The sequence below is a fragment of the Hemiscyllium ocellatum genome, chromosome 14 (genome assembly GCF_020745735.1).
Source record: "Hemiscyllium ocellatum isolate sHemOce1 chromosome 14, sHemOce1.pat.X.cur, whole genome shotgun sequence".
NCBI classification, from domain to species: Eukaryota; Metazoa; Chordata; class Chondrichthyes; order Orectolobiformes; family Hemiscylliidae; genus Hemiscyllium; species Hemiscyllium ocellatum.
The window spans coordinates 5,942,980-5,969,754 of NC_083414.1; the positions used below are offsets into that span (position 1 = coordinate 5,942,980).

Consider the following 26,775-nt stretch of genomic DNA (forward strand, 5'->3'; position numbering starts at 1 on the left):
GATTGTCATGTTTCATGGCAGGCAACCATTTTGAATCACCTGGCTCACCCACTTAGACAGTCACAGCAGGTCAGGCAGCATCCAAGGAGCAGGAGATTCGACGTTTCGGGCATAAGCCCTTCTTCAGGAATGAGGAAAGTGTGTCCAGCAGGCTAAGATAAAACGTAGGGAGGAGGGACTTGGGGGAGGGGCGTTGGAGATGCGATAGGTGGAAGGAGGTCAAGGTGAGGGTGATAGGCCGGAGTGGGGTGGGGGTGGAGAGGTCAGGAAGAAGATTGCAGGTTAGGAAGGCGGTGCTGAGTTTGAGGGAGGAAGAGAGCTTCTTCAAGGAAGGCATCCTTCCACCTATCGCATCTCCAATGCCCCTCCCCCAAGTCCCTCCTCCCTACCTTTTATCTTAGCCTGCTGGACACACTTTCCTCATTCCTGAAGAAGGGCTTATGCCCGAAACGTCGAATCTTCCGTTCCTTGAATGCTGCCTGACCTGCTGCGCTTTTCCAGTGACACATTTTCAGCTCTGATCTCCAGCATCTGCAGACCTCACTTTCTCCACTTAGACAGTCACAGAGGCATTACATACAAACGGAATTTGCCTGGAGATGTGGAGGAGGTAGATTCAACTGAGCTATTCAAGAGGGGTAGTGGATGGCTAGTGGGATAGAAATGCTGGGCAGGGACGAGGCAGGAGTTTGGCACCGGGTAGCAGAGCCAGTGCAGATACAGTGGGCCAAATGGCCTCCTTCGCACCACCACAGTTGTGTTTTTCATTCATCGAGTAAGTGCTAGGCAAGGCCAGCATTTGTTGCCCATTCTAATCTCCCATGATCTCCAAGAATGCCTCAGCCATTTCAGAAGGCAGTTAAGAACAATGTAGGTCAGACTGGACAAGAACACAGTGGCTCAGCAGTTAGCACTGCTGCCTCACAATAGCAGCGACCTGGGTTCATTTCCAAGCTCAGGTGAACATTCTCCCTGTGTCTGCATGGATTTCCTCCCACATTTCAAAGATGTGTAGGCTTGGTGAATTAGAATCAGGAGTGTGGTGCTGGAAAAGCATAGCAGGTCAGGCAGCATCTGAGGAACAGGCAAAAGCCCTTCATTTGGTGAATTAGCCATGCTAAATTGCTCGTAGTGTTCAGGGATGTGTAGGTTAAGTGCATTAGTCAGGGGTAAATATAGGGTAGGGGGAATGGGTCTGGGTGGGATACCTTTTGGAGGGTCAGTGTGGAGTTGTTGGGCAAAAGGACCTATTTCCACACTGTAGGGATTCTATGGAGAGCAGGAGATTCCCTTCCCTAAAGCACATGAGTAAGCCAGATGTAGTTTGTTTCAAACAACTGATGATAGCCTCAGTAACAATGACCATAAAACTGACTTTATATTGTCGATTCTATTCATTGAATTGAAATTCCATTCACTGCCAGAGCATTAGCCTCAGGATTATTAGCCCAGTGAGATTTCCATAATGCCACAAAATCCTCTGAGTAATATCCTTCACTGAAAGAAAGTCTGACTCGACACATCCAACCTGTATAGGCCTCAACTCTTCAAAGCCCAGATGTTGCTGGACTGGAAGGTTTGAGTTATGACGAGGGACAGGATGGGATGGGACTTTTTTCACTGGAGTGCAGGAGGTTGAGGGGCAACCTTAAAGAAGTTTATAAAATCATGAGGGTTGTGGATAAGGTGAAGAGCAAAGGTCTGATCCCCAGGGTGTGGGAGATACAAACCAGAGAGCATATTTTTAAGGTGAGAGAAGAGGGTTTAAAAGGGACCTGAGGGGCAACATTTTCACACAGAGGCTGGTGCTTCATGGAATTAACTGCCAGGGGAAATGTTAGACACAGGCACACTTACAACATTTTAATTAAATTTGATTTGATTTATTGCAGTCACGTGTACTTGAGTACAGTGAAAAGCTTTGTTTTGCGAGCAGTATATAGCAAACAAGGACATACAGGTGATAAGGTGCTTAGCAGAGTGAGGCTTATAAAGTTACAGCTACACAGGAGGGACATAAAGCAAGATCATTATTATTTGAAGTTAGAGAGTTCATTCATCAGTCTAATAATGGCAGAAAGAAGCTGTTCCTGAACCTGATGGTGTGTGTGTTCAAGCTTTGATATCTTCTGCCTGATAGAAGAAGACGTAGGAGATCATTGCAGGGGTGGGAGGGGTCTTTGATGATGTTGGCGGGTCTTCATCAAAGACATTTAAAAGATATTTGGATGGATACATGAATAGGAAAGGTTTAGAGGCGATATGGACCAAGCACAGGCAAGTGGGACTAGTCTAGTTTGGGAATCTTGGTCAGCATAGACAAGTCCAGGCTTTTGCCCAAAGCATCGATTTTCCTGCTCCTTGATGCTGCCTGACCTGCTGAGCTTTTCCAGCACCACTCTAATCCAGACTCTAATCTCCGGCATCTGCAGTCCTCACTTCTGCCTGGTTAGACCAAACAATCTGTTTCCAAGCTGTATGACTCTTAATGGCTGCAGGGCAACTAGGGATTGGGTACAAATATGGTGGCAAATTTTTATGCGAGGAAGCCCCATGAGTGAATATCCAAACGCACCGTTCGAATGCATGTTGTGGCAAGGATTGAAATCCCACTGATGCCCCAAACGAACACGACTCCCTGGTTCCTTACCCAAAACGTAAATTTCATTGTTAAGCACAGCTGTACTGAAACGATATTTGGAGAACTCCATGGGCCCACACTCAGTCCATTTGTCTCTGCCTGGGTTATACCGAAACATCCTGTCGCTGAGCCGATCAGGTTCATCGTCGGGAAAATCCGTCTGCAGAAAGAAGCAAGAATCAAAGGCAAAAGGAGGGCATTAAGACCAGGGTAAAAAATGAGGTCTGCAGATGCTGGAGATCACAGCTGAAAATGTGTTGCTGGTTAAAGCACAGCAGGTTAGGCAGCATCCAAGGAACGGTGGCACGGTGGCACAGTGGTTAGCACTGCTGCCTCACAGCGCCAGGGACCTGGGTTCAATTCCCGCCTCATGCGACTGACTGTGTGGAGTTTGCACGTTCTCCCCGTGTCTGCGTGGGTTTCCTCCGGGTGCTCCGGTTTCCTCCCTCAGTCCAAAGATGTGCGGGTCAGGTGAATTGGCCATGCTAAATTGCCCGTAGTATTTGGTAAGGGGTAAACGTAGGGGTATGGGCGGGTTGCGCTTCGGCGGGTCGGTGTGGACTTGTTGGGCCGAAGGGCCTGTTTCCACACTGTAAGTAATCTAATCTAATCAAACAGGAAATTCGACGTTTCGGGCATAAGCCCTTCATCAGGATGAAGGGCTTATGCCCGAAACATCGAATTTCCTATTCCTTGAATGCTGCCTAACCTGCTGTGCTTTAACCAGCAACACATTTTCAACCATTAAGACCAGGGAGTGAGACTTCCAGCAATGCTGCCCATTATTCAGACTGAGCTCTAATGCAGACTAAAATGCTTGCAAAGGACAAGAGATAGAACAGGCACCAATTAATGCTAATTAATACTGGTGTTTGTGTGACAATCTATGTTAAGTGGGAAATGGAAACACAAGCACAGCTCATTAGAATGGTGTGCACCACTCAAATACAGCGCCAAACTGGAGGAGGGCAGTAATACAAACAGTAAACACTGGATGGATGTTCCTGGTAACTGGGGGTGTCCAGAACCAAGGGTCACAGCTTAAGGATATGGAGTAGGCCATTCAGATTTGAGATGAGGAGAGATTTCTTCACCCAGAGAGTGGGAATTCTCTGCCTCAGAAAGTGATTCAGCTGAAAACATTGAATATTTTCTACAAAGAGTCAAATATAGTCATTAGGGTTACAGGCTGAGGTACACTTTTTTTTTTAATTAGTAAAGGGATCAATGGTTATAGGGAAAAGTGGAGTTGAGGATGATCAGATTAGCCGTGATCTCTTTGAATGGGGGAGCAGACTGGGTGGGCTGAATGGCCTACTCCTGCTCCTATTTTCTACACTTCCAAGATGCAAATTTTATTGGAGTTGGTTAGACATCACATTGCACTGTCACAGTGTACGTCTAATTTTCTCACTCCTGATAGATTCGCATTCCTCCAGTAGGTGAACACCATTCATCCAGCCATGTACAGCACAGAAACAAGCCATCCATCCCAGCCGCTCTGTGCTGACCTATGTGCTTCACATGAGCCTCCAATTTCATTGCACTGTACCTAATTGCATCTCCTCCTGGCCCTTTCTCCCCCATGTGTCATCCAGCCCCCTTTTACAACCATCGATCCAATTCACCTCAGCTACTCTTCACTATGGCACATTCCAGAGATTAACCGCTTCCCAAATTATTCAGGTTGTTATGTATGATCCTATTTACACTCCCCTTAACTGGAAACATCTTTACTGCATCAAACCCATTCATAATGTTCAAAACCTTGAATCAGGAGGTCACCTTTCACTCTCTTCTTGAATAGAGGAGGCTACCAGTCCCTCTATCCTGCCATCTCTCAACTGGCTATTCCTCATATGCAAACTTAAGCAATGTCAGTGGGTTGTTCAACTGTGGAGCACTTAACAACTATTTTGGCCTTTCCCCGATGCTGACAGCCAATCAGCATGCAGGAGGAGATTGCTACACAGAGTAACCCCAGACCCTGGTTGATTTGTCATTTTCCCAGCACTGGAGGTTATCTGCATTAACGCTGCCTTGGCCAAGATCAGGAACATCAAATCTTGGAGCTGGAGTAGGCCATTCGGCCCTTCGAGCCTGCCCTGCCATTCAGTATGATCAGGGCTGATCCTTTATCTCAAAGCCATATTCCTTCTTCCTTCACATACCCCTTGATGCCTTATCTGTCGCTTTCTTGAATATATTTAGTGACTGGATTGTCTTTTGTGGCGGAGGATTCTGTGGGTCAAGAACTGTTCCTCATCTCAGTCCGAAATGGTCTACCCTATGACTTGAGATCTCTGGGTCCTAGACTCCCTAGCCAGAGAAAACGTTCTCCCTGTGTCCAGTCTGTCCAGCCCTGTTAGACTTTTATATGCCTCAATCTGCTCTCTCTTCTTTCTGAACTCAGTTGAATACAGGTCGAGGCGAACCAACCTTTGCCCATAGGACAGTCCTGCTATTCCTGGTGAATCTCTGTTGCACTCTCTGTATTGCAAATATATCTTTTCTTAAGTAGGGAAATCAAAACACCGTAGCCCAGGTGCAGTTTTACCAAGGTCCTATATAATTTCAGGAAGACATCTTAACTTCTGAACTCAAATTCTCTTACAATGAAGGCCAATTTACTGTTTCCCTTCCTAATTACTTGTTGCACCTGCATGTTTACTTTGACTGGTTACAAGGACACCCAGATTCCTTTGGACATTCCCATTTCCCAATATATCACAGTTCAAATAATAACAGAACAGCACAGTGGCTCAGTGGTTAGCACTGCTGCCTCACAGCACCAGGGACACAGGTTCAATTCCAGCCTTGGGCAACTGTCTGTGTGGAGTTTGCACATTCGCCTCGTGTCTGCGAGGGTTTCCTCTGGGTACTCCTGTTTCCTCCCACAGTCCAAACATGTGCAGGTCAGGTGAATTAGCCATGGTGTTAGGTGCATTAGTCAGAGGGAAATGGGTCTGGGGGTGGGTTACTCTTTGGAGGGTCGGTGTGGACTTCCACACTGTAGGGAATCTAATGATAAATACTCTTCCTTTCTATTTATCAGTACAAAATGTATAACTTCACATTTCTCAATATTATAATGCATCGACCATGTATTTGTCCACTCGCTTGGCTACATCACCTTGAAGCCTCCTTCTATCCTCCTCACAACCTCACCCAGTTTTGTGCCATCAGTAACCTTGGCAATATTACATGTGGTTCCCTCACTGAGCTAAGTTTGATATGGGTATGAATTGCTATGGTCCAAGCACTGAACCTCGCAGTATCCCATGAATCACTGCCTACCACCTGAATAAAGACTCATTTATTTCCACTCTCTGTTTCCAATCTGTTAACCAATTTTCAATTCATTCCAATATCCTGTGTGCTTAACCTTTCCCCATTAACCTCTTGTGTGGGACGTTATCATGAACCTGCTTGAAATCCAAATAAACCACATCCACTGGTTCTCCCTGGTCTATTCAGCTGGTTATATCTTCAGAGAACTCCAAATTAATTAAGCACAATTTAATTTACATAAACCCATGGTGGTTTTGTCTAATCCCATTAATGTTTTCCAAGTGTTATCCAAAAACCCAGCACAGGCTGAGAATTGGCCATCTGCCCTGGGTGGTCTCTTAGCAGGATGGTGGACAGGAACTTTATCTTTTGATGAGATACTGTCAAAAGAAAGTTTACCGATTGGGTTTAATGTATATCTAGATGAAGGGGCAACTTTTTCATGCAGATTGAATGAGCTGCCAGAGGAAGTGGGTGGAGGCTGGTACAATTACAACATTTAAAAGGTATCTGAATGGGTATATAAATAGGAAGGGATTAGACGGATATGGGCCAAGTGCTGGCAAATGGGACTAGATTTATCTAGCATACCTGGTCAACATGGACGAGTTGGACCAAAGGGTCTGTTTCCGTACTGTACATATCTATGACTCTATGACTATGAACCTCTGAGATAGGCTGATGGTGTCACTGTGACTTTAGTGGTCAAGTGATAAATGTTCCATTGAGAGATTGAAGCCCATACAGTTCAGAGTACGTCGTTCTGTGGACTTTAGGGTGGAATGGTGGCTCAGTGGTTAGCATTGCTGCCTCACAGTGCCAGGGATTTGGGTTCAATTCCAGCCTTGGGCAATTGTCTGTGTGGGCTTCCTCTGGTTTGCTCCCACAGTCCAAAGATGTGCGGGTCAGGTGGATTGGCTGTGCTAAATTACCCATAGTGCCCAGGGATGTGCGGGTCAGGTGGATTGGCTGTGCTAAGTTACTCATAGTGTCCTGGGATGTGCAGGTCAGGTGAACTGACTGTGCTAAGTTACCCATAGTGCCCAGGGATGTGCAGAATAAGTGGATGCCATGGGAAATGCAGGGTCACAGGGATGGCTCTGGGTGAGATGCCCTTCAGAGGGCTGGTATGGACTCGATGGACCAAATGGCCTGCTCCCATGCTGTAGGGATTCTATTCTATCACTTAAGGTGAACCTACACCAAACCTCATTTAATGGTTACAAAGAAGTCTGGTCTGAACCTATATTAAGACCTGATTGGGCCACATTAGAACACATGCATTCCAAACACACAGTGGGCCAGGATGAAGAATTCTGCCGGGGTAAATGGTTAGGAGAAAGTGAGGATTGCAGATGCTGGAGATCAGAGTTGAAAAGTGTGCTGCTGGAAAAGCACAGCCTGTCAGGCAGCATCTGAGGAGCAGGAGAGTCGCGTTTCGAGCATAAGTTTCTCATCAGAAATGAATGAGAGATAAATGGGAGGGTGGGGTGGGGCTGGGGGGAAGGTAGCTGAGAGAGTGATAGGTGAATGCAGGTGGGGAGCGATGGTGATAGGTCAGAGAGGAGGGTGGAGCAGATAGATTGGAAAGATGATGGATTAGATTAGATTCCCTACAGTGTGGAAACAGGCCCTTTGGCCCAACAAGTCCACTCCAACCCTTCGAAGAGTAGCCCACCCAGACTCATTTCCCTACATTTACCCCGACTAATGCACCTAACACTATGGGCAATTTAGCATGGCCATTCCACCTAATTGGCACACCTTTGGACTGTGGGAGGAAACCATAGCACCCGGAGAAAACCCACGCAGACACGGGGAGAATGTACAAACTCCACACAGACAGTCGCTCGAGACTGGAATTGAACCCGGGTCCCTGGCGCCGTGAGGCAGCAGTGCTAACCACTGAGCCACCGTGCCACTTTCAAGAGGACAGGTCAAGAGGGAGGTGCTGAGCTGGAATAAAGTGGGGGGAGGGTGGGGGGAGGGAAATGAGAAAACTGGTAAAAATCGACCCGATTACACATGAGAGCAGCCAGCAGCACGTGACAAGCAGTTCTACCTGTGGTGTCCATCCTCCCAGGACGTAGATGTGGTTTTGGACCGTAACTGCAGCGTGACACGCCAGGGGCAAAGGCAGTGGTGCCACACTCCTCCACTGGCCTGTCTCCAGGATGTACTTGTCCACACTGTTTGTGATCATGTATCGGCCCTTGAGCTTCATCTGGCCTCCGATGAGGTACAGGTCACTGTGGGCCGTTCCCGCCGCGTAGAGCTCTCGAAACGGAGCTGAGCAAAGGTTCTCCCAGTGCTGACTCCCTCGGACGTGGTACCTGGGGATTGACAGAATGACTGACTCAATTGCCACTTCTACCACTGTGCAATCTGAGACTGGATTACCGTGTGGGTAAGATCAGAGAACCACACAGCACAGAGGAGGCTCTTCAGCCCATCAAGTCTGTACCGCCAAACATAGCACACTTTGGCAGGGGATTAAGAGCAGACGGGATAAAGGTTCAAAGGGGTCTGGGTGAACCGTTTTATAAAACATTGAAACATCAGGGCAGCATGGTGGCTCAGTGGTTAGTACAGCTGCCTCGACCTGAGTTCGATTCCAGCCTCGGGTGACTGTCTGTGTGGACTTTGCACATTCTCTCCATGTCTGTACGGATTTCCTCCGGGTGCTCCAGTTTCCTCCCACAGTCCAAAGATGTGCAGGTTAACTGGAGTGGCCATGGGAAGTGCAGTGTTATAGAGATAAGGGCAGGGAGTGGGTCTGGTTGGGATGCTGTATGAAGGGTTGGTGTGGATTTGATGGACCAAATGGCCTGCTTCCACACTGTATTGATTCTATGATTCTATGATTACAAGTTCACCAGGTACAACATCCCAGAATTCATTCACAGGACATGGGCATTGCTGATGAGGCAAGCATTTATTGCCCATCCTACATGCCCAGTGGTTTGGAGTTACATGTGAGCCAGACCAGGTAAGGGTCGCAGTTTTCTTTCTTGAAGGACACTCGTGAACCAGATGAGTTTTCCCCCAGTAAATGATAACAATTTCACGGTCATCATTAGACTCTTAATTGCATTTTTTTTTGTTATTAAATTCAAATTCCACCATCTGCCACAGCAGGGCGTGAACCCAGCTCCCCAGAACATGACCTGGGTCTTTAAACTAACATTTGAGTGTGAGTACCTCAAGACCAGCACCTCCCTTGCACTTCCAGTATTGTGAACACAACTCACAAATAAAGAGTAAAGTTAAACCTCAATTGAATCTTGCTTGGAAACACAGAAATTAGGGGTACGTTGACCTTCAGTCCATTGAGTCCCTGCCACCATTCATACTGATCATGGCTTATCTATACCTCAACATCATGTTCCCACTCTCTCCCCATAACCCTTGATGCCTTCAGAGTCCAGAAATCGATCAATCTCATTATTCAATATATTCATGACTTGGCCCCCACAGCCTTTTGTAGTAAAGAATTCCACAGAATCACTATCTTTCAAATGAGGAATTTTCCCTTCATCTCAATCCTAACTGGTCTGGCCCATCCCATTGACCTCTCAAACATGGGAAACATCATCCCTGCGTCCCACCCTGCCCTGCCTTGTCAGAACGTTAAACATTTCAATGAGATCATCTCTCTTTCTGAACTCCACTGAATACAGGTGCAGTCAGCCCAACTTGAGCGAAAGCCTAAACTACTAAAAAGCACAAAGGTTGCTTGCATTTGATAGGGTAAGGCTTGACGTCTGGGAGACAGTGGGGACTGCAGATGCTGGGAAGTCAGAATTTGATCAAATATGGAGCTGGAAAAAGCACAGCAGGTCAAGCAGCATCAGCCCTGATGAAGGGTCCTGCCCTCCTGCTCTTCTGATACTGCTTGACCTATGGTGCTCCACATTTCATCAGCTACGGCTTGATGCCATCAACTATTAGACCGTATTGGGCACATTTCCGGTCTTCTTAATTAACTTTTAAAAATCTCAGATGCATGGGAGTAAAGGCAAATACGATTTACAAATATAACATGACATTGGAATATGTGGACGGCCCAACAATTATTTATTCCACTGGTATTAGGTCGCTATAATCATGAAGAACAGTTAAGGTTAAACAAAGGAGTATTTACATGGAATAGAGACTGGGTTTGAGGAATTCTTTGCTTGCTCCTTCCACCCATGTGGCCTCCTATCCCAATGACAGCTTTTTGTTGACTGCTCCAGCTGCCCTCCCTCACTGCTGCCTCCTGTTGGAAGTTCTGTTGTGCTAAGATGATCTCAGAACGGAACCGGCCTGGCAAAACCTTTCAAGTTGGGGTTCCTTTTGAGAAAATTGCTTTACAAAATCATGAAAAGGTTTTGAGTTGTAATTTTACTGGATTGAGCCAGTTGCCAGCTGACAGTGGGATCACGACAACTGTTTTCCTGACGGTGGCCATTTAAAAGGTGCTAGGAAAAAGTGAGGACTGCAGATTCTGGAGGTCAGAGTTGAGAATGTAGCGCTGGAAAAGCACAGCAGGTCAGGCAGCATCCGAGGAGCAGGAGAATCGATGTTTCGGGCATAAGCCCTTCATCAGGAATGTGCTGCTGCTGGTTCAGGAAGGGAGTGTGTTATGTCAAGATTCCAAAGGGAGTTCTAGACTGACCTTACAGGATGTGGTATTCCTGTGTATCTGCTGCCTTTGTCCTTCTAGATGGAAGTGGTCGTGGGTTTGGAAGGTACTGTTTGAGGGTCTTTGGTGAGTTTCTGCAGTGCATCTTGTAGAAGGTACACACTGCTGCTCCTGAGTGTCGGTGGGGGAGGGAGTGGGTGTTTGTGGATGTGGTGTCAATCAAGCGGCTGCTTTGTCCTGGATGGTGTCGAGCTTCTTGAGTTTTGTTGGGGCTGCCCCCATCCAGGGCAAGTGGGGAGCATTCCATCACACTCCTGACTGGTGCCTTGGAGATGGTGGACAGGCTGGGGGGGGGGGGGGGGGGGGTCAGGATGTGAGTTACTTGCTGCAGTATTCCTAGCCTCTGACCTGTTCTTGTAGCCGCTGTAGGAAGGCAAATCCAGTTCTGTTTTTGATCCATGGTAACCCCAGGATGTTGACATTGGGGAGGGGGTTGCGGTTCAGTGATGACGTCGCCATTGAATGTCAAGGGGTGATGGTTAGATCGTCTCTCACTGGTGATGGTCATAGCCTGACATTTGTGTGGCATGAATTTGACCTGCCCACTTGTCAGCCCAAGCCTGGATATTGTCCAAATCTTGCTGCATTTGAACATTAACTGCTTCAGTGTGTGAGGAGTCAGGAATGGTGCTCAACATTATGCAATCGTCTGCAAACATCCCCATTTCTGACCTTATGATGGAGAGAAGATCATTGATGAAGGAGCTGAAAGTGGGTTGGCCCTCAGACTCTAGCCTTTGGAGGCAGTGGATGTTGCTAAGGTCCTCATAATTCTGCCTGATGGAATGTTGTTGTACTAAATACTGTTCAACAATAAGCCTTCTTGTTAGCTAAGAACAAAGTTACTATTGTAGAGACTCTATGGTGCTCTACCCTCCATCACTAATCATTAGTCACCATAGTCCCAAAGGGCTGCTTTCACATTGGAGAGAGACAATTAGTGTTGGTTTAACCTGAGAGTCACTACATCTCAGGTAAGGTGAGGGGGGGGGGGGGGGGGGAAGAGGTTGAGAAGGGCCTTCACAGTAATCTCAGCTAATGCAGGAATTAAAGTTGTGGTGTCACTCTACATTGTAAACCAGCCACCTAACCAACCGAGCTAACCAATTCCACTACAGGCGTTAGATAGGTCCAGAACACAGCAAAGGGAAAGGAGGAGAAGTGGCAATGAACAACCTCAAACAACCCTTGCAGTATCCACACTCACACACACTCACACACATACACACACAAACTCACACACAGACACTCACACACACATACACACACACACATACTCACACTCACACACACTCACACACACATACACACACACACTCACACACACTCACACACACACAAACTCACACACAGACACACACACACACACATACTCACACTCACACTCACACACACATACACACACTCACACTCACACACAAACACACACACACACATACACATACACACACACACTCACATACACTCACACACTCACATACACTCACACACTCTCACACGTTCACACACGCACATGCACACACTCACACATCACACTCACACTCACACACATACACACACTCACACTCACACACACTCACTCACACTCACTCACACACACACACATCACACACACACTCACGCACTCACACACACTCAAACTCTCACACAGACACATACACACACACTCACACACACACTCTCTCTCTCTCTCTCACACACACACACTCACACACACAGGCATATTCTCTCTCTTACACACGCACACACACACACGCACACACACACGCACATTCTCTCTTTTACACACACAGACACACACGCACATTCTCTCTCTTACACACACAGACACACACGCACATTCTCTCTCTTACACACACACACTCACACACACACGCTCACACATCACACACACGCACATTCTCTCTCTTACACACACACGCTCACACATCACACACACGCACATTCTCTCTCTTACACACACACTCACACATCACACACACACGCACATTCTCTCTCTTACACACACACACACACGCTCACACATCTCACACACACACATTCTCTCTCTTACACACACACACACGCTCACACATCACACACACAAACACACACACACACACATTCTCTCTCTTACACACACACACACACGCTCACACATCACACTCACACTCACACACTCACACACACACTCACACTCTCACACAGACATACACACACACACACACACACTCTCTCTCTCTTTCTCTCTCTCTCACACACACTCACACACACACAGGCATATTCTCTCTCTTACACACACACACACACACACACAGAGGCACATTCTCTCTCTTACACACACACACACACACTCACACACACACACGCTCACACATCACTCACACAGGCACATTCTCTCTCTTACACACACACACACACACACACACGCACGCACGCACACACACACACACACACACACACACACACACACACACACACACACACACACACACACACACACACACACGTAGAGGTAGCAAACAGCACAACAAAAGGGAAAGGGGCTATAAGCCAGCCAGAGATTGGATGAAAGATTTCCAGATTGTCTCAGTTACACAGCAAAAGATCACTGGAGGATATTTACCCTGGCATGAGGAGTCTTTTGTCTCAATAAGGGAAAAAATGTATTCAATGGATTAGAAGGGCATTTTTTTTTGCATGTTGTGAAGTAAATATTTATCTGTTGCAAAAAGGATTTTATTGGAAGATATAGCACAGCATTAATTGTGTCAGTTATACCTCAACTGGCAGCCCACTTGCCTCTGAATCAGATGATTGTGGGTTCCAGTCTCAATCCAGAATGTAAGCACAGACATCCAGACTGACACCTCCAGTGCCAGTATTGAGGGGGTGCTGAGGTGCTGCTGGCTCTTGGTTGAGACAGGAAACAAAAGCCCTCACCACTCTCCCACATTATCCTGAAGGAGAGTTATTTCTGATATTTATCCCTCATCATTAACACATTGTCACAGGTAGATAGGATAGTGAAGAAGGCATTTAGTGTGCTTTCCTTTATTGGTCAGAGCATTGAGTACAGAAGTTGTGAGGTCATGTTGCGGCTGTACAGGACATTGGTTAGGCTACCTCTGGAATATTGCGTGCAATTCTGGTCTCCTTCCTAACGGAAAGATGTTGTGAAACTTGAAAGGGTTCAGAAAAGATTTACAAGGATGTTGCCAGGGTTGGAGGATTTGAGCTACAGGGAGAGGCTGTACAGGCTGGGGCTGTTTTCCCTGGAGCGTCGGAGGCTGAGGGGTTTACAAAATTATGAGGGGCATAGATAGGATAAATAGACAAAATCTTTTCCCTGGGGTCGGGGAGTCCAGAACTAGAGGGCATAGGTTAAGGGTGAGGGGGAAAGATATAAAAGAGATCTAAGGGGCAACTTTTTCACGCAGAGGGTGGTACGTGTATGGAATGAGCTGCCAGAGGATGTGGTGGAGGCTGGTACAATTGCAACATTTAAGAGGCATTTGGATGGGTATATGAATAGGAAGAGTTTGGAGGGATATGGGCTGGGTGCTGGCAGGTGGGACTAGATTGGGTTGGGATATCTGGTCAGCATGGACAGGTTGGACTGAAGGGTCTGTTTCCGTGCTGTACATCTCTATGACTCTATGGTGGATCTTGCTGTACCCAAATTGGTTGCAAATTCTACAACACAACGGTGACTGTATTTCAAAATAGGGGCTGAAAGGTTAACACTTCCACTTCTGATCCCCCCTCAGGACTGTCGCCATGGGGCTCAAACATGACCCTCCCAGGGCAGTACTGAGGGAGGGCTGCACAATTGGAGGTGCCATCTTTCAATTAGACACCAAGAGTCATTCTGCTGTTCAAGGTGAACATAAAAATTTCCATGAACGTACTTATAAGACAAGCAGGAAAAGTTTCCTGGCCAATATTTGCTCCTCACATATTTCATGATGGTCTCATTATTGCAATTCGAATTTCGGGGATTGTTGGTCAGGCCACCATTTTTTAGCCATTCCTAATTGTAAGGAATGACAGAAGATTGGAGACATTGGGACTGTTCTCCATGGAATGTTTGTGAGGAGATTTGATCACAGTTTTCAAAATCATGAGGGGTCTAGGTAGATTGGACGGGGAGAGACTGTTCCTACTGTTGAAGGAATCGAGAATTAGAGGGCACAGGCTTAAAGTAATGTTGCTGTGGAGGTGTCGGAGTTCGGCTGGGGTGGACCAAGTCAGAAGTCACACAACACCAAGTTATAGTCCAACAGGTTTATTTGAAATCACAAGCTTTCAGAGCGCTGCACCTTCGTAAGGGGAAGTAATTGGGAGTAGAACCAATGGTGATATGAGGGCAGCATGGTGGCTCAGCGGTTAGCTCTGCTGCCTCACAGCACCAGGGTCCCAGGTTCAATTCCTGCCTCGGGCAACTGCTTGTGTGGAATTTTCTCATTCTCCTCGTGTCTGTGTGGGTTTCCTCAGGACAGGTGAATTGACCATGCAGGCTTGCCCATAGTATTGGGTGCATTAGTCAGAGGGAAATGGGTCTGGGTGGGTTGCCCTTCAGAGGATCGGTGTGGACCGGTTGGGCCGAAGGGCCTGTTTCCACACTGTAGGGAATCTAATCTAATCAAGATGTTTCTGTGCAGCGAGTGGTTAGGGTTTGGAATGTGTTGTCAGAGCCAAGGTAAGCTGAGAGGATTTGGTGTTCTCATGCTGACGTGGGCTCTGTCCCTCCCTCTAAGCAAGAATTCCCAGCTTCAACTCCCACTCCAGCACTTGGCCAAGGAAGGTGTATTCAATTCACAGTCGAATCAGTTGATTATCAAACTGCAAAACCCTTGCAACCCACTCCAATAGCAGGCTGGAAGAATGGGACAGCTTCCTGGTTAACTATGTGATGGGAAGAAATTGCAGCCTTGAACATCATTAACCATAACTCAGGGCTACAACGTACAGATCGAAGTGCATGTTACCACAGCAACCTGTACTCAGTGAACTGTATCGAGATTGTGGTTACCCTTGACCTCTTGTTATATCAATCTATTCCATAAAATACCCCATAATTCAGGACTTCCTCCTCCCACTGATAAACAGGAGAAAGATGCATACAAAAAATGCTTGGAAAAGTGATGGAGTCAGATTCAATTGATGCATTCAAGAAGGACATTGGATCATTATTTGGATAGTGACAGTGTGCAGGGAGATGGGGGGAAAAGGCACTGGGTAATAGACTGCAGCAATGGGCTGAATGGCCTCTTTCTGCTCTGTAATAATTCTTTGATTCCAAAGAGGTCTCAGATTGACAAACAGTCTTGTCAAGTTGGCATTACTGCATTGAGTTAAGGAGTAATAGACAGAGCTATCTCCATCTTCTAACTTAGAACATAGAACATAGAACAGTACAGCACAGAACAGACCCTTCAGCCCACAATGTTGTGCTGACCATTGATCCTCATGTATGCACCCTCAAATTTCTGTGACCATATGCATGTCCAGGAGTCTCTTAAATGTCCCCAATGACCTTGCTTCCACAACTGCTGCTGGCAACGCACTCCATGCTCTCACAACTCTCTGTGTAAAGATCCCGCCTCTGACATCCCCTTTATACTTTCCTCCAACCAGCTTAAAACTATGACTCCTCGTGTTAGTCATTTCTGCCCTGGGAAATAGTGTCGGGCTATCGATTCTATCTATGCCTCTCATTATCTTGTATACCTCAATTAGGTCCCCTCTCCTCCTTCTTTTCTCCAATGAAAAAAATCTGAGCTGTCCTCATAAGATAAGCCCTCTAGTCCAGGCAGCATCCTGGTAAACCTCCTCTGAACCCTCTCCAAAGCATCCACATCTTTCCTATAATAGGGCGACCAGAACTGGACACAGTATTCTAAGTGCGGTCTAACCAAAGTTTTATAGAGATGCAACAAGATCTCACGACTCTTAAACTCAATCCCCCTGTTAATGAAAGCCAAAACACCATATGCTTTCTTAACAACCCTGTCCACTTGGGTGGCCATTTTAAGGGATCTATGTACCTGCACACCAAGATCCCTCTGTTCCTCCACACTGCCAAGAATCCTATCCTTAATCCTGTACTCAGCTTTCAAATTCGACCTTCCAAAATGCATCACCTCGCATTTATCCAGGTTGAACTCCATCTGCCACCTCTCAGCCCATCTCTGCATCCTGTCAATGTCCCGCTGCAGCCTACAACAGCCCTCTGTACTGTCAACGACACCTCCAACCTTTGTGTCGTCTGCAAACTTGACCCATCCTTCAATCCCCTCATCCAAGTCATTAATAAAAATTACAACCAGTAGAGGCCCAAGGACAGAGCCCTGTGGAACACCACTCACCACAGACTTCCAGGTAGAATATTTTCCTTCTACTACCACTCACTGTCTTCTGTTGGCCAGCCAATTCCATATCCAAACAATTATGTTCCCCTGTATCCTATTCCTCCTGACCTTCTGAATGAGCCTATCATGGGGAACCTTATCAAATGCCTTGCTGAAGTCCATATACACCACATCCACAGCTCGACCCTCATCAACTTTTCTAGTCACATCCTCAAAGAACTCGATAAGGTTTGTGAGGCATGACCTGACCCTCACAAAGTTGTGTTGACTGCAATTAATCAAGCCATGCTTTTCCAGATGGTCATAACTTGTGAGGTTCCTGCTGACTTTGGGGTGTCTATTCACCTTATCCCTCACCCAGGAGAAAAGCAGAAGGTACCTACCTCACTATCTCCACATTCCTTGCCTTTTGCCTCGATAGTTTATTCACTCCTGCTTCACCAGCCAAAATAATGTCATTATTTTCAGTCACAATTCCAGTGCAGACATACCCTAAAGTTTCACTGCATCCCGGTGAGACAATATAGTAACATTTCTTTGTTGCAGGTGCATAACAGTAGCTGGTTTCAGTGTAACTCCTGTGTCTTGACTTGATTCCTTGGCCGTTGTTACCAATGCAGAGAAGAAGATCAGTATTTTCCATCCCATAACGCAGACTGAGAGATGGATGTTGCTGGGCCTTATGGATGGTCTCGATAGCAACCTGAATCATGCTGTAACATTCCCCATCGCTGAGGAGGATGGTGTTCCTTTTGAGGGTCTCCCTCAGGAAGCTGGGACTAATGAGCTCCAGTCTTACCCGCTTCATGAGCTCCACAAGGTGCGCTGCCCGGGAGTTCCTGTCGTGGTTCACCCAGCGAACTACCAGATCCAAAATGCTTTCCTCACGTGAGATATTGAGATCATCAGAGCAGATCAAAGGTAGCAGCTGATGTCCTTCTACCTCCAGCACCTCATCCTGCAGACAGACTTCTGCAAAGTGTTGGTGAAGGTACTTACCAGCTTGATCAACCAGGTCTTCGGCTGACAGCTGCTTAGCAAAGTGATAAATCCCAAGGCAGTTTGACACGTCCATGTGATCCATCATGTACTTCTGGCAAGTCAGGAAGACACCTTCCATCTGGAGGAAGTAAGCCATGGTGGCCACTGCCTGGACGTTGGAGTTGGTGAGGCACAGTTCGGAGCTGTACATGTAGCTCAGAATTGTTGCCACACCCTCTGCCTGCGCATCGTGTAACACAACCTCCCTCTGGCTGCATTCTGCCAGGCCGCAGGTGAACATTGCTCGGAAATACGGGCTGAATGCAGCCAATACAAGCCGATGGCAAGGGAACTGGCATTCTTCAGCCAAGAGCACGACATCCGTCAACTCATCTGCGTCCTTCATGGTATTAATCTGCCGAAGCAGATACAAGCTGTGTTTGACCTGAGCACTGTCCTCACGATCCATGGCTGGTTTGAGCTCCTATCCACTGCAAAAACAAAATATCGAAAGGTTTGGTTTTCGTCAAAGTTCCTATCACTGTCACATGACCAGAGCGAGCTTGTCCCCTAGGATAACTCAGTTCATACAGCCCATAATAACAGTTAGCCATTGTCTCTCAGTCATGAAGCAGAACAGATCAATACGTCTTAGCAGGCCTTATACACTTAATGGTAAGGTCCTAGGGAGTGTTGCTGAACAAAGAGACCTTGGAGTGCAGGTTCATAGCTCCTTGAAAGTGGAGTTGCAGATAGATAGGATAGTGAAGAAGGTGTTTAGTATGCTTTCCTTTATCGGTCAGAGTATTGAGCACAGGAGTTGGGAGGTCATGTTGCGGCTGTACAGGACATTGGTTGGGCCACTGTTGGAATATTGCATGCAATTCTGGTCTCCTTTTTATTGGAAGGATGTTGTGAAACGTGAAAGGGTTCAGAAAAGATTTACAAGGATGTTGCCAGGGTTGGAGGATTTGAGCTACAGGGAGAGGCTGAACAGGCTGGGGCTGTTTTCCCTGGAGCGTCGGAGGCTGAGGGGTGACTTTACAGAGGTTTATAAAATCATGAGGGGTATGGATAGGATAAATAGACAAAGTCTTTTCCCTGGGGTTGGGGAGTCCAGAACTCAAGGGCATAGGTTTAGGGTGAGAGGGGAAAGATATAAAAGAGACGTAAGGAGCAACCTTTTCACGCAGAGGGTGGTGCGTGTGTGGAATAGGCTGCCAGAGGAAGTGGTGGAGGCTGGTACAATTGCAACATTTAAAAGGCATCTGGATGGGTATATGAATAGGAAGGGTTTGGAGGGATGTGGGCCAAGTGCTGGCAGGTGGGCTTAGATTGGGTTGGGATATCTGGTCGGCATGGACGGGTTGGACATAGGGTCTGTTTCCATGCTGTACACCTCAATGACTCTGTGACTCTAATATGTGTCAACCAGAATTTCCCATCATCTTTCCCACAGTTCCATCTCATCAAAGAAACAGAGAGTATGTTGAACGTGTCTTTCTCTGATTAGCATAGTGGGGTGAATGGAGCGTTGGTGTGACCTCTGCAGTTTCTGCTGTTAGATTGTAAGGCATAGGAGCAGAAATGAGGCCATTCGGCCCATCAAGTGTGTTCTGCCATTAGATCATGACTGATAAGTTCTTCAACTCCATCTCCCCCCTTTCTCCCCACAACTCTTGATCCCCTTGGCAACCAAGAGCCTATTTATTTCCATCCTAATTGTCTGGCCTCCACAGGCTACTGTGGCAATGAATTTCATAGATTCCCCACTCTCTGGCTGAAGAAGTTTCTTCTTATCTCCATTCTAAAGGGTCTTCCCTTTACCCTAAGGCTGTACCCTCAGGTCCCATTCATGATGAAGGGTTTTTGCCCAAAACGTCGATTCTCCTGCTCCTCAGATGCTACCTGACCTGCTGTGTTTTTCCAGCACTGCTCTAAAATAGAAGTTGGGAAGTTATGTTACAGTTGTACAGGACATTGATGAGGCCTCACTTGGAGTATTTGTTCAGTTCAGTCACGTTGTTATAGGAAGGATATTATTAAATTAGCAAAAGTGCAGAAGAAATTTACAAGCATGTAAAAAGCTAGGACTTTTTACTTTAGAACATAGGAGATTGATGGAGGATCTTAGTGAAGTGTAAAAGATCATGAGAGGCATGGATAGGGTGAATGCACTCAGTCTGTTCCCCAGGGTAGGGAATCGAGGACTAGAGGACATCAGCTTAAGTTAGAGGGGAAAGAATAAAAGGGAACCTGAGGGGCAACTGTTGTACACAGAGGGTGGTACGCATATGGAATGAGCTGCCGGTGGAAGTTGTCGAGGTTGGTACATTAACAACATTTAAAAGGCATTTGGACAAATACATGGATAGGAAAGGATTAGAAGGATATGGGCCAAGTGCAGGGAAATGGGGTTAGTATGGATCATTTTGGGCCAATGGGCCTGTCCCAAGTTATAGGACTCTACAACTCTATGATTTCATAGAATGGCAGATTAGACTTGAGAGAAAAATTGGTCATCTGCTAATCCTAGTTTTCGCACCTCTTAGTCGGTTATTTTGGAAATTCCTTGGCATGGTGAAGACGTTCATTAAAAAACAACACTTCCAGCAAAGAGGCTTTTTTCTCTGTTTCTTAAGTTCTTACAAAGTGTTTGACCTTTAATACTGATTGGCTCACCATCAACTTCCAATACAGCTCCTGCATGGTCAAAAGAAATTTCTTCGTATGTTTCCTGTACTTCACAGGATTTTTAAACAAGTTTTTCAGGAACTTTAAATAATTATTAGAATGTAAACACAATAGAAGCAAATTGTAAACATCATAAGAAAGCACCAAGCATAAAGTTGTAAACTTATACAGTTTCCTGGATTTTATTTCCCGACTTTTTGGAGTACATTGTTCAATTTGATTTTCCAAGAGTTTGCCTTTTCTTGAACTGCTGCCATTTTCAATCAGTTTCAGCATCTTTAACAACAAACTTGAAAGGGTTCAGAAAAGATTTCCAAGGATGTTGTCAGGGTTGGAGGGTTTGAGCTACAGGGAGAGACTGAACAGGCTGGGGCTGTTTTCCCTGGAATGTCAGAGGCTGAGGGGTGACCTTATAGAGGTTTATGAAATCATGGGGGGCATGGATAGGATAAATAGACAAGGTCTTTTCCACACAATTGGGGAGTCCAAAACTAGAGGGCAAAGGTTTAGGGTGAGAGAGCAAAGATTTAAAAAAGACCTAAGGGGCAATCTTTTCACACAGAGGGTGGCGTGTGTGTGGAATGAACTGCCAAAGCAAGTGGTGGAGGGTGGTACAATTACAGCATTTAAAAGGCATCTGGATGGGTATATGAATAGGAAGGGTTTGGAGGGATATGGGCTGGGTGCTGGCATAGGGGATGAGATTAGGTTAAGACATGGACGAATTGGACTGTAGGGTCTGTTTTCATGCTGTGTATCTCTATGATTCTATGGCTTTCAGTGTATAAATGATGTTTTCATAAGCTACTGACAGCTTGTTTCTACCATGTATACTTATAAGATGTTATTAAAGTTTAAAGTTACACAAGGATTGATTAAAAACCCTATCCTTTGATAATCCTATGACTGTAGCCATTATACAGGTAATTACTTTACCTTCTGTAACCCACTGTTACTAAAATCCACATCGAGGCCAAATGTATTTTAAGTAATATGTGTATTAAATAAAGGAGCATGCTGAAAATTTAACTCCACATCACTGGTGCATAGTGACCTTACAATTTATGGTCCTCTGTCTTCTGCGATGCACTTAGCACAAAGAGTAAAGATTTAAATCCATCCATTGTGATCTCCATGTACTGTCCACCTTAATTATGAAAATTGCAATTCCTCCTCTCCCATCCTAATTAATATTTCATATTTTATATCCAGGTTTGAAATACTGCATTCATTCCTTGACATTGCTGCTCAGCTAGAACATAGTCCAAAGTCACGCAACACCAGGTTATAGTCCAACAGGTTTGTTTGAAATCACAAGCTTTCACAGCACTGCCCCTTTATCAGGTGAAGTGGAGGGAAATGCACAGGCACAGAATATATAGACGGAGGGATCATTCTAAGATAATTCTTGGTAATTAATTGTGTCAAAAGATAGTACAAATGGCGTGAGTGGAGTGTTGACAGGTTAAATAACAAGTCTTTGTGGGTGATCAAAAGTGTCAGACAGTGTGAATAAAGTGTCAACAGCTGAACAGCAAGTGAAGGGATGATTTATAATCTGACTAAGGCCAAGAGATAATTACAAAAAAAATCATCAATCAAACATAAGATTGAATATACCAGACTTGGAGTAAGTTTGGAGAGGAGGCAGGGGTTGGAGGAAAGCTGTAGGGACAAGGGGCACAAAACAGGGTTAAGGTATAGCACAGATTCTCTGAAATGATCCCAGTGCTCTAAATGTGTTTAATTATGAACACAGATTGCATAGACCAGTTCTATGTTTGCTTATGGGTTTAACAAGCAACAAACATTGGCAACCACAAAAGATGTCAAAAAGACAGAAAACAAGAGGTGGGGGCAGGCGCGCAGAAGCTAAATCAAAGTGGTGTGGGGGGGGGGTCGTAAAGAAAATCTACCCCTCCCCTTCCTGCCCCTCTCTTCAACATTTGCACACACACTTCACTGGAGACCATCCCTCTTTCACCCACTTTCCTCTCGTTCACTCCCTTCCTCACCCTTTGCCATCTCCCTCCCTTCCTGCCTGTCCTCCAGCCCCCACTGCCACAAGACTTGCCTCTCATCACAATTTCACACACAGGCTGCTTCCCTCCTGCATTCACTGAGCCTATCAGTAGCAAGCAAGAGTGAGGCCTAGCCAGGGATGGGAGGAGCAGCTCCCCATTGGTGGGGCTGTCTCAGGTATGATTGGACAGGGTGGGGTGAGGTGGGGAATGAATGTTTCTCTCTGATCGACTGTCACCTGACTTTTCTTGGGATGAATTCAGCCTTTTTGGGGCGTCACATTTGCCCTCCTTCCCCAGGATATTTTAAGCACTGACAGCTTCAAAGATGCATAGGCTCCCTACATTGTGGAAACAGGCCATTCTGTCCATCAAGTCTGCGCTGTCCCTCCGAAAAGCATTGTACCGGAGACCCAACCTATCTCTGCAACCCCACATTTCCCACAGCCAATTCACCTGACCTGCACATCTTCGGACAAACCAGAGCAAACCCATGGAGACACAGGAAGAATGTGCAACCTCCAAACAGACAATTGCCTGAAGGGGGGATTCAAACCTGGTCCCCGGTGCTCTAACCCCTGAGCCACCAGGCTGCCCTCCACATCCATCAGAGTTTTATCACACGTCATTGACTGTATCCATTGCTCCTGATGCGGTCTCCTCTACATTGGGGAGACAGGGCGCCTACTCGCAGAGCAATTCAGAGAACATCTCATGGACACCTGCACCAACCAACCCCACTGCCCCATGGCCGAACACTTCAACATCCCCTCCCACTCCACCAAGGACATGCAGGTCCTGGGCCTCCTCCATCACCACACCCTAACCACCTGATGCCTGGTGAAGAACACCTTATCTTCTGCCTTGGGACCCTGCAACCCCATGGCATCAATGTATATTTCACCAGTTTCCTCATTTCCCCTCCTCCCATCTGATCCCAGTTCCAACCTTCCAAGCACCTTCTTGAACTGTCCTACCTGTCCATCTTCCTTCCCACCTATCTGCTCCGCCTTCCTCTCCGACCTATTACCATTACCCCCACCATCATCTACCAATCACATTCCCAGCTACCTTCCACCCAGTTCCACGCCCCTCCCATTTATCTCTCCACCCCCGAAGCTCCCCAGCCTCACTCCTGATAAAGGGCTTATGCCTGAAACGTCAATTCTCCTGCTCCTCGGATGCTGCTTGATCTGCTGTGCTTTTCCAGCACCACTCTCTTGACTCTGATCCCCAGCATCTGCAGTCCTCACTTCTTCCACCATGCTGCCCAAGTCTATTGCCATTATCCTTTCAGACTGTGCCTTGGAGCTCATAACAACCAGTTGCATAAACTAACTTCTCCTCCCCCGTCCTCTGGGTAACTGATTTATGTGATTGGCTTAAACGTGCTGTCACTTACACTGCTGCAGTAAGTTTACAGCTGAGATGATTTGTGAGGCTGAATTTTGGGAGGATCAGACCCTGTATATCCCTTCACCCAACCCTCTTTTCCATTCCTATCAACTCTGGTTTGGTCCCAATTTGAAACCAATGCCTCAGTCACTTAAAACTCTACAGTAAATCATTGTAGAGTGGGGAATCACACCACAGACATAAGTCTGTGTTCGCCTGCTCTCATGTGCCACATGCCTTGGTAACTTTGCATTAAAAATAGCTCCCACACATCGACACCACTCCTGTAACCTTTCACAAAAAAGCAAACAACACGATATTTATGGTGAGAATTACAAAGTGCTGTAAAAAGGAACACTTTTGCCTTTCAGTGATTAAGTTATGTTTGGATAACAGCCCACTTACCTCGAACACAAACACTTTAATACCCTCGAAAAGGCAACCAGTGCAGTGACAAGTGCAACTTGCAACAATCAATCCAAGAGCCTGTATGAGAGAAGACTGTTTATTTCTTAAAGGGGAAAGCACGCTGCTACCTAACTTTCAGGTGTATTTTTCTGTAAATACTTTATGATTTTAATTATTCACACAAGATGTTAAACAAGAAAACGAATCCTGAAAACTGTTGTGCCTCTTTCTTGGCTTGAATTCCTCCTAACCTTCACTAGACCCCTTCTGGTATAAGCTTGTTGTCCACTCCCTTGCCCTGTCTCTATTGGTCATAAGAAATGTCAACCAGGATGACTGACTGGCTATTGGTTTAGCATTACCTTTTGTCAGCCTGAGGCATCATGGGAATTGTAGTTTTGGGATGTCATAGAATCATAGAATGGCTTAACAACAGAAGGCCATTTGGCCCATTGAATCCAGCTCTCTGCCAGTGCATTTTAGCTCATCCATCACCCCTCTCTTGCCCCAGAACATTCCAAATTCACTCCTTCATGCATTTATCCAATTCAGTTTTGAAGGCCAAGGCTGAATCTCCTCAGTCCTGCTGTTTAACACTACGCCCCATGTGAAGAATCATGAGCGTTGATTTTTTTAAAAATTCAGCCATGGGATGCGTGTGTTGCTGGATGGGCCAGCGCTTATTACCCATCCCTAATTGCCCCTTAACAATGTGGTGGGCGGCACGGTGGCACAGTGGTTAGCACTGCTGCCTCACAGCGCCTGGAGACCCGGGTTCAATTCCCGACTCAGGCGACTGACTGTGTGGAGTTTGCACGGTTTCCTCCGGGTGCTCCGGTTTCCTCCCACAGTCCAAAGATGTGCGGGTCAGGTGAATTGGCCATGCTAAATTGCCCATAGTGGTAAGGGGTAAGGGATAATGTAGGGGTATGGGTGGGTTGCGCTTCAGCGGGTCGGTGTGGACTTGTTGGGCCGAAGGGCCTGTTTCCACACTGTAAATAATCTAATCTAATCTAATCTACCTTCTTGAACTGCTACAGTCCATTTGGTATAGGTAGACCCAAAATACCATCACTGCTGTCCTAACCTGGTCCGGCCTACATGTGACTCCAGACCCACAGCAATGTGATTGACTTGTGCAAAGTAATTAGGGATGAATAACAAATGCTGCCTTAGACAATGATGCCGATATCCAGTGAACAGTCTTTTTTTAAACTATTCATGATTTGAAACAATTCCCCTGGAGGGGATTCTGGGATTTTGACCCAACGACGGTGAAGGAATGGCGATATATTTCCAAGTCAGGATGGTGAGTGTCTTGATGGGGAACTTGCAGGGGGTGGTGTTCCCATGTATCTGCTGCCCTTGTTCTTCTAGAAAGAAGTGGTTGTGGGTTTGGAAGGGGCAGCCTGAGGAACTGCGGTGAATTTCTGCAGTGCATCTTGTAGATAGTACACACTGCTGCTACTGAGTGTTGGTGGGGGAGGGAGTAGAGCTTTCTAAACAATAGACAAGATAGGAAATAATTAGCCTGAGGCCATTCAGCCCCTTGAATCTGTTCCTATGTTCAGTTAGAAAATGTCTGACCTTTGCCTAGCCCTTAATATTTTTAGTTCACAAAATTCTTTTAATTTCAGTTCCAAAATAGTGAATTAATTATTGTCTATCAAGTGGAGGAGGGAAAAGGAAAGCTGTATGGAGGTGTTTCAAATCATTAATGTTTTAAAAAATTTGTTCAATGGGCATCATTATCCAAGCCAGCATTTATTATCCATCCCTATTTGCTTAGCATGAGGCCAATACATTGCTGTGGGTCTGGAGTCACGTGTAGGCCAGACCAGGTAAGGATGGCAGTACCCTTCCTGAAAAGGGAAGTTATTGATGGTTTTACAACAAGGTGGGCACCATTAGCTTCTCATTTCCAGATTTTTATTGAATTGAAATTTCTCCATCTGCTATATCTCCATTTGAACTCATGTCCACGAAAGCTAACTTAAGAGATTTGGATTAGCAATCCAGCGTCAGTATCAGTACATCACCACATTTCACTTCAACTAGTCACTTGGTTAAAAATTATGCTCTCTAGAAGTGGTTCAGTAACTAGGAGTCGTTAATTTAAAATAGTTGTGGAAGACTGAGGAGGGAAACCTAGGAATCCGCAGATTCTGGAAAGGTTCTACAGGATTGGAAAACTGCCAATGTAACACATTTATTTAAAAAGGGAATGTGACAAAAAAAAAGCAAGCACAGATCAGTTAGATCTAGGGTAAAGGATCATAGCAGAGTAGTTACAAATACACAATA

General features: G+C 46.1%; 1 protein-coding gene across 2 annotated transcripts in view; it reads right to left on the reverse strand.

Annotated features, from left to right (window-relative positions):
• Positions 1 to 26,775, reverse strand: part of kbtbd12 (kelch repeat and BTB (POZ) domain containing 12) — a 109,889-nt gene that overhangs the window by 22,426 nt on the left and 60,688 nt on the right. The window contains exons 1-4 of one of the 2 annotated variants that reach the window (XM_060835060.1): positions 24,469 to 24,562; positions 17,356 to 18,444; positions 7,995 to 8,265; positions 2,651 to 2,801 (exon numbers count right to left, since the gene is read on the reverse strand). In XM_060835060.1, coding sequence (XP_060691043.1) covers positions 2,651 to 2,801; positions 7,995 to 8,265; positions 17,356 to 18,422 — 1,489 coding nt within the window. In that variant the 5' untranslated portion in view covers positions 18,423 to 18,444; positions 24,469 to 24,562. Of the gene's footprint in view, positions 1 to 2,650; positions 2,802 to 7,994; positions 8,266 to 17,355; positions 18,445 to 24,468; positions 24,563 to 26,775 lie in introns of those variants that run through there. The other variant, XM_060835061.1, reaches the window with a different exon arrangement.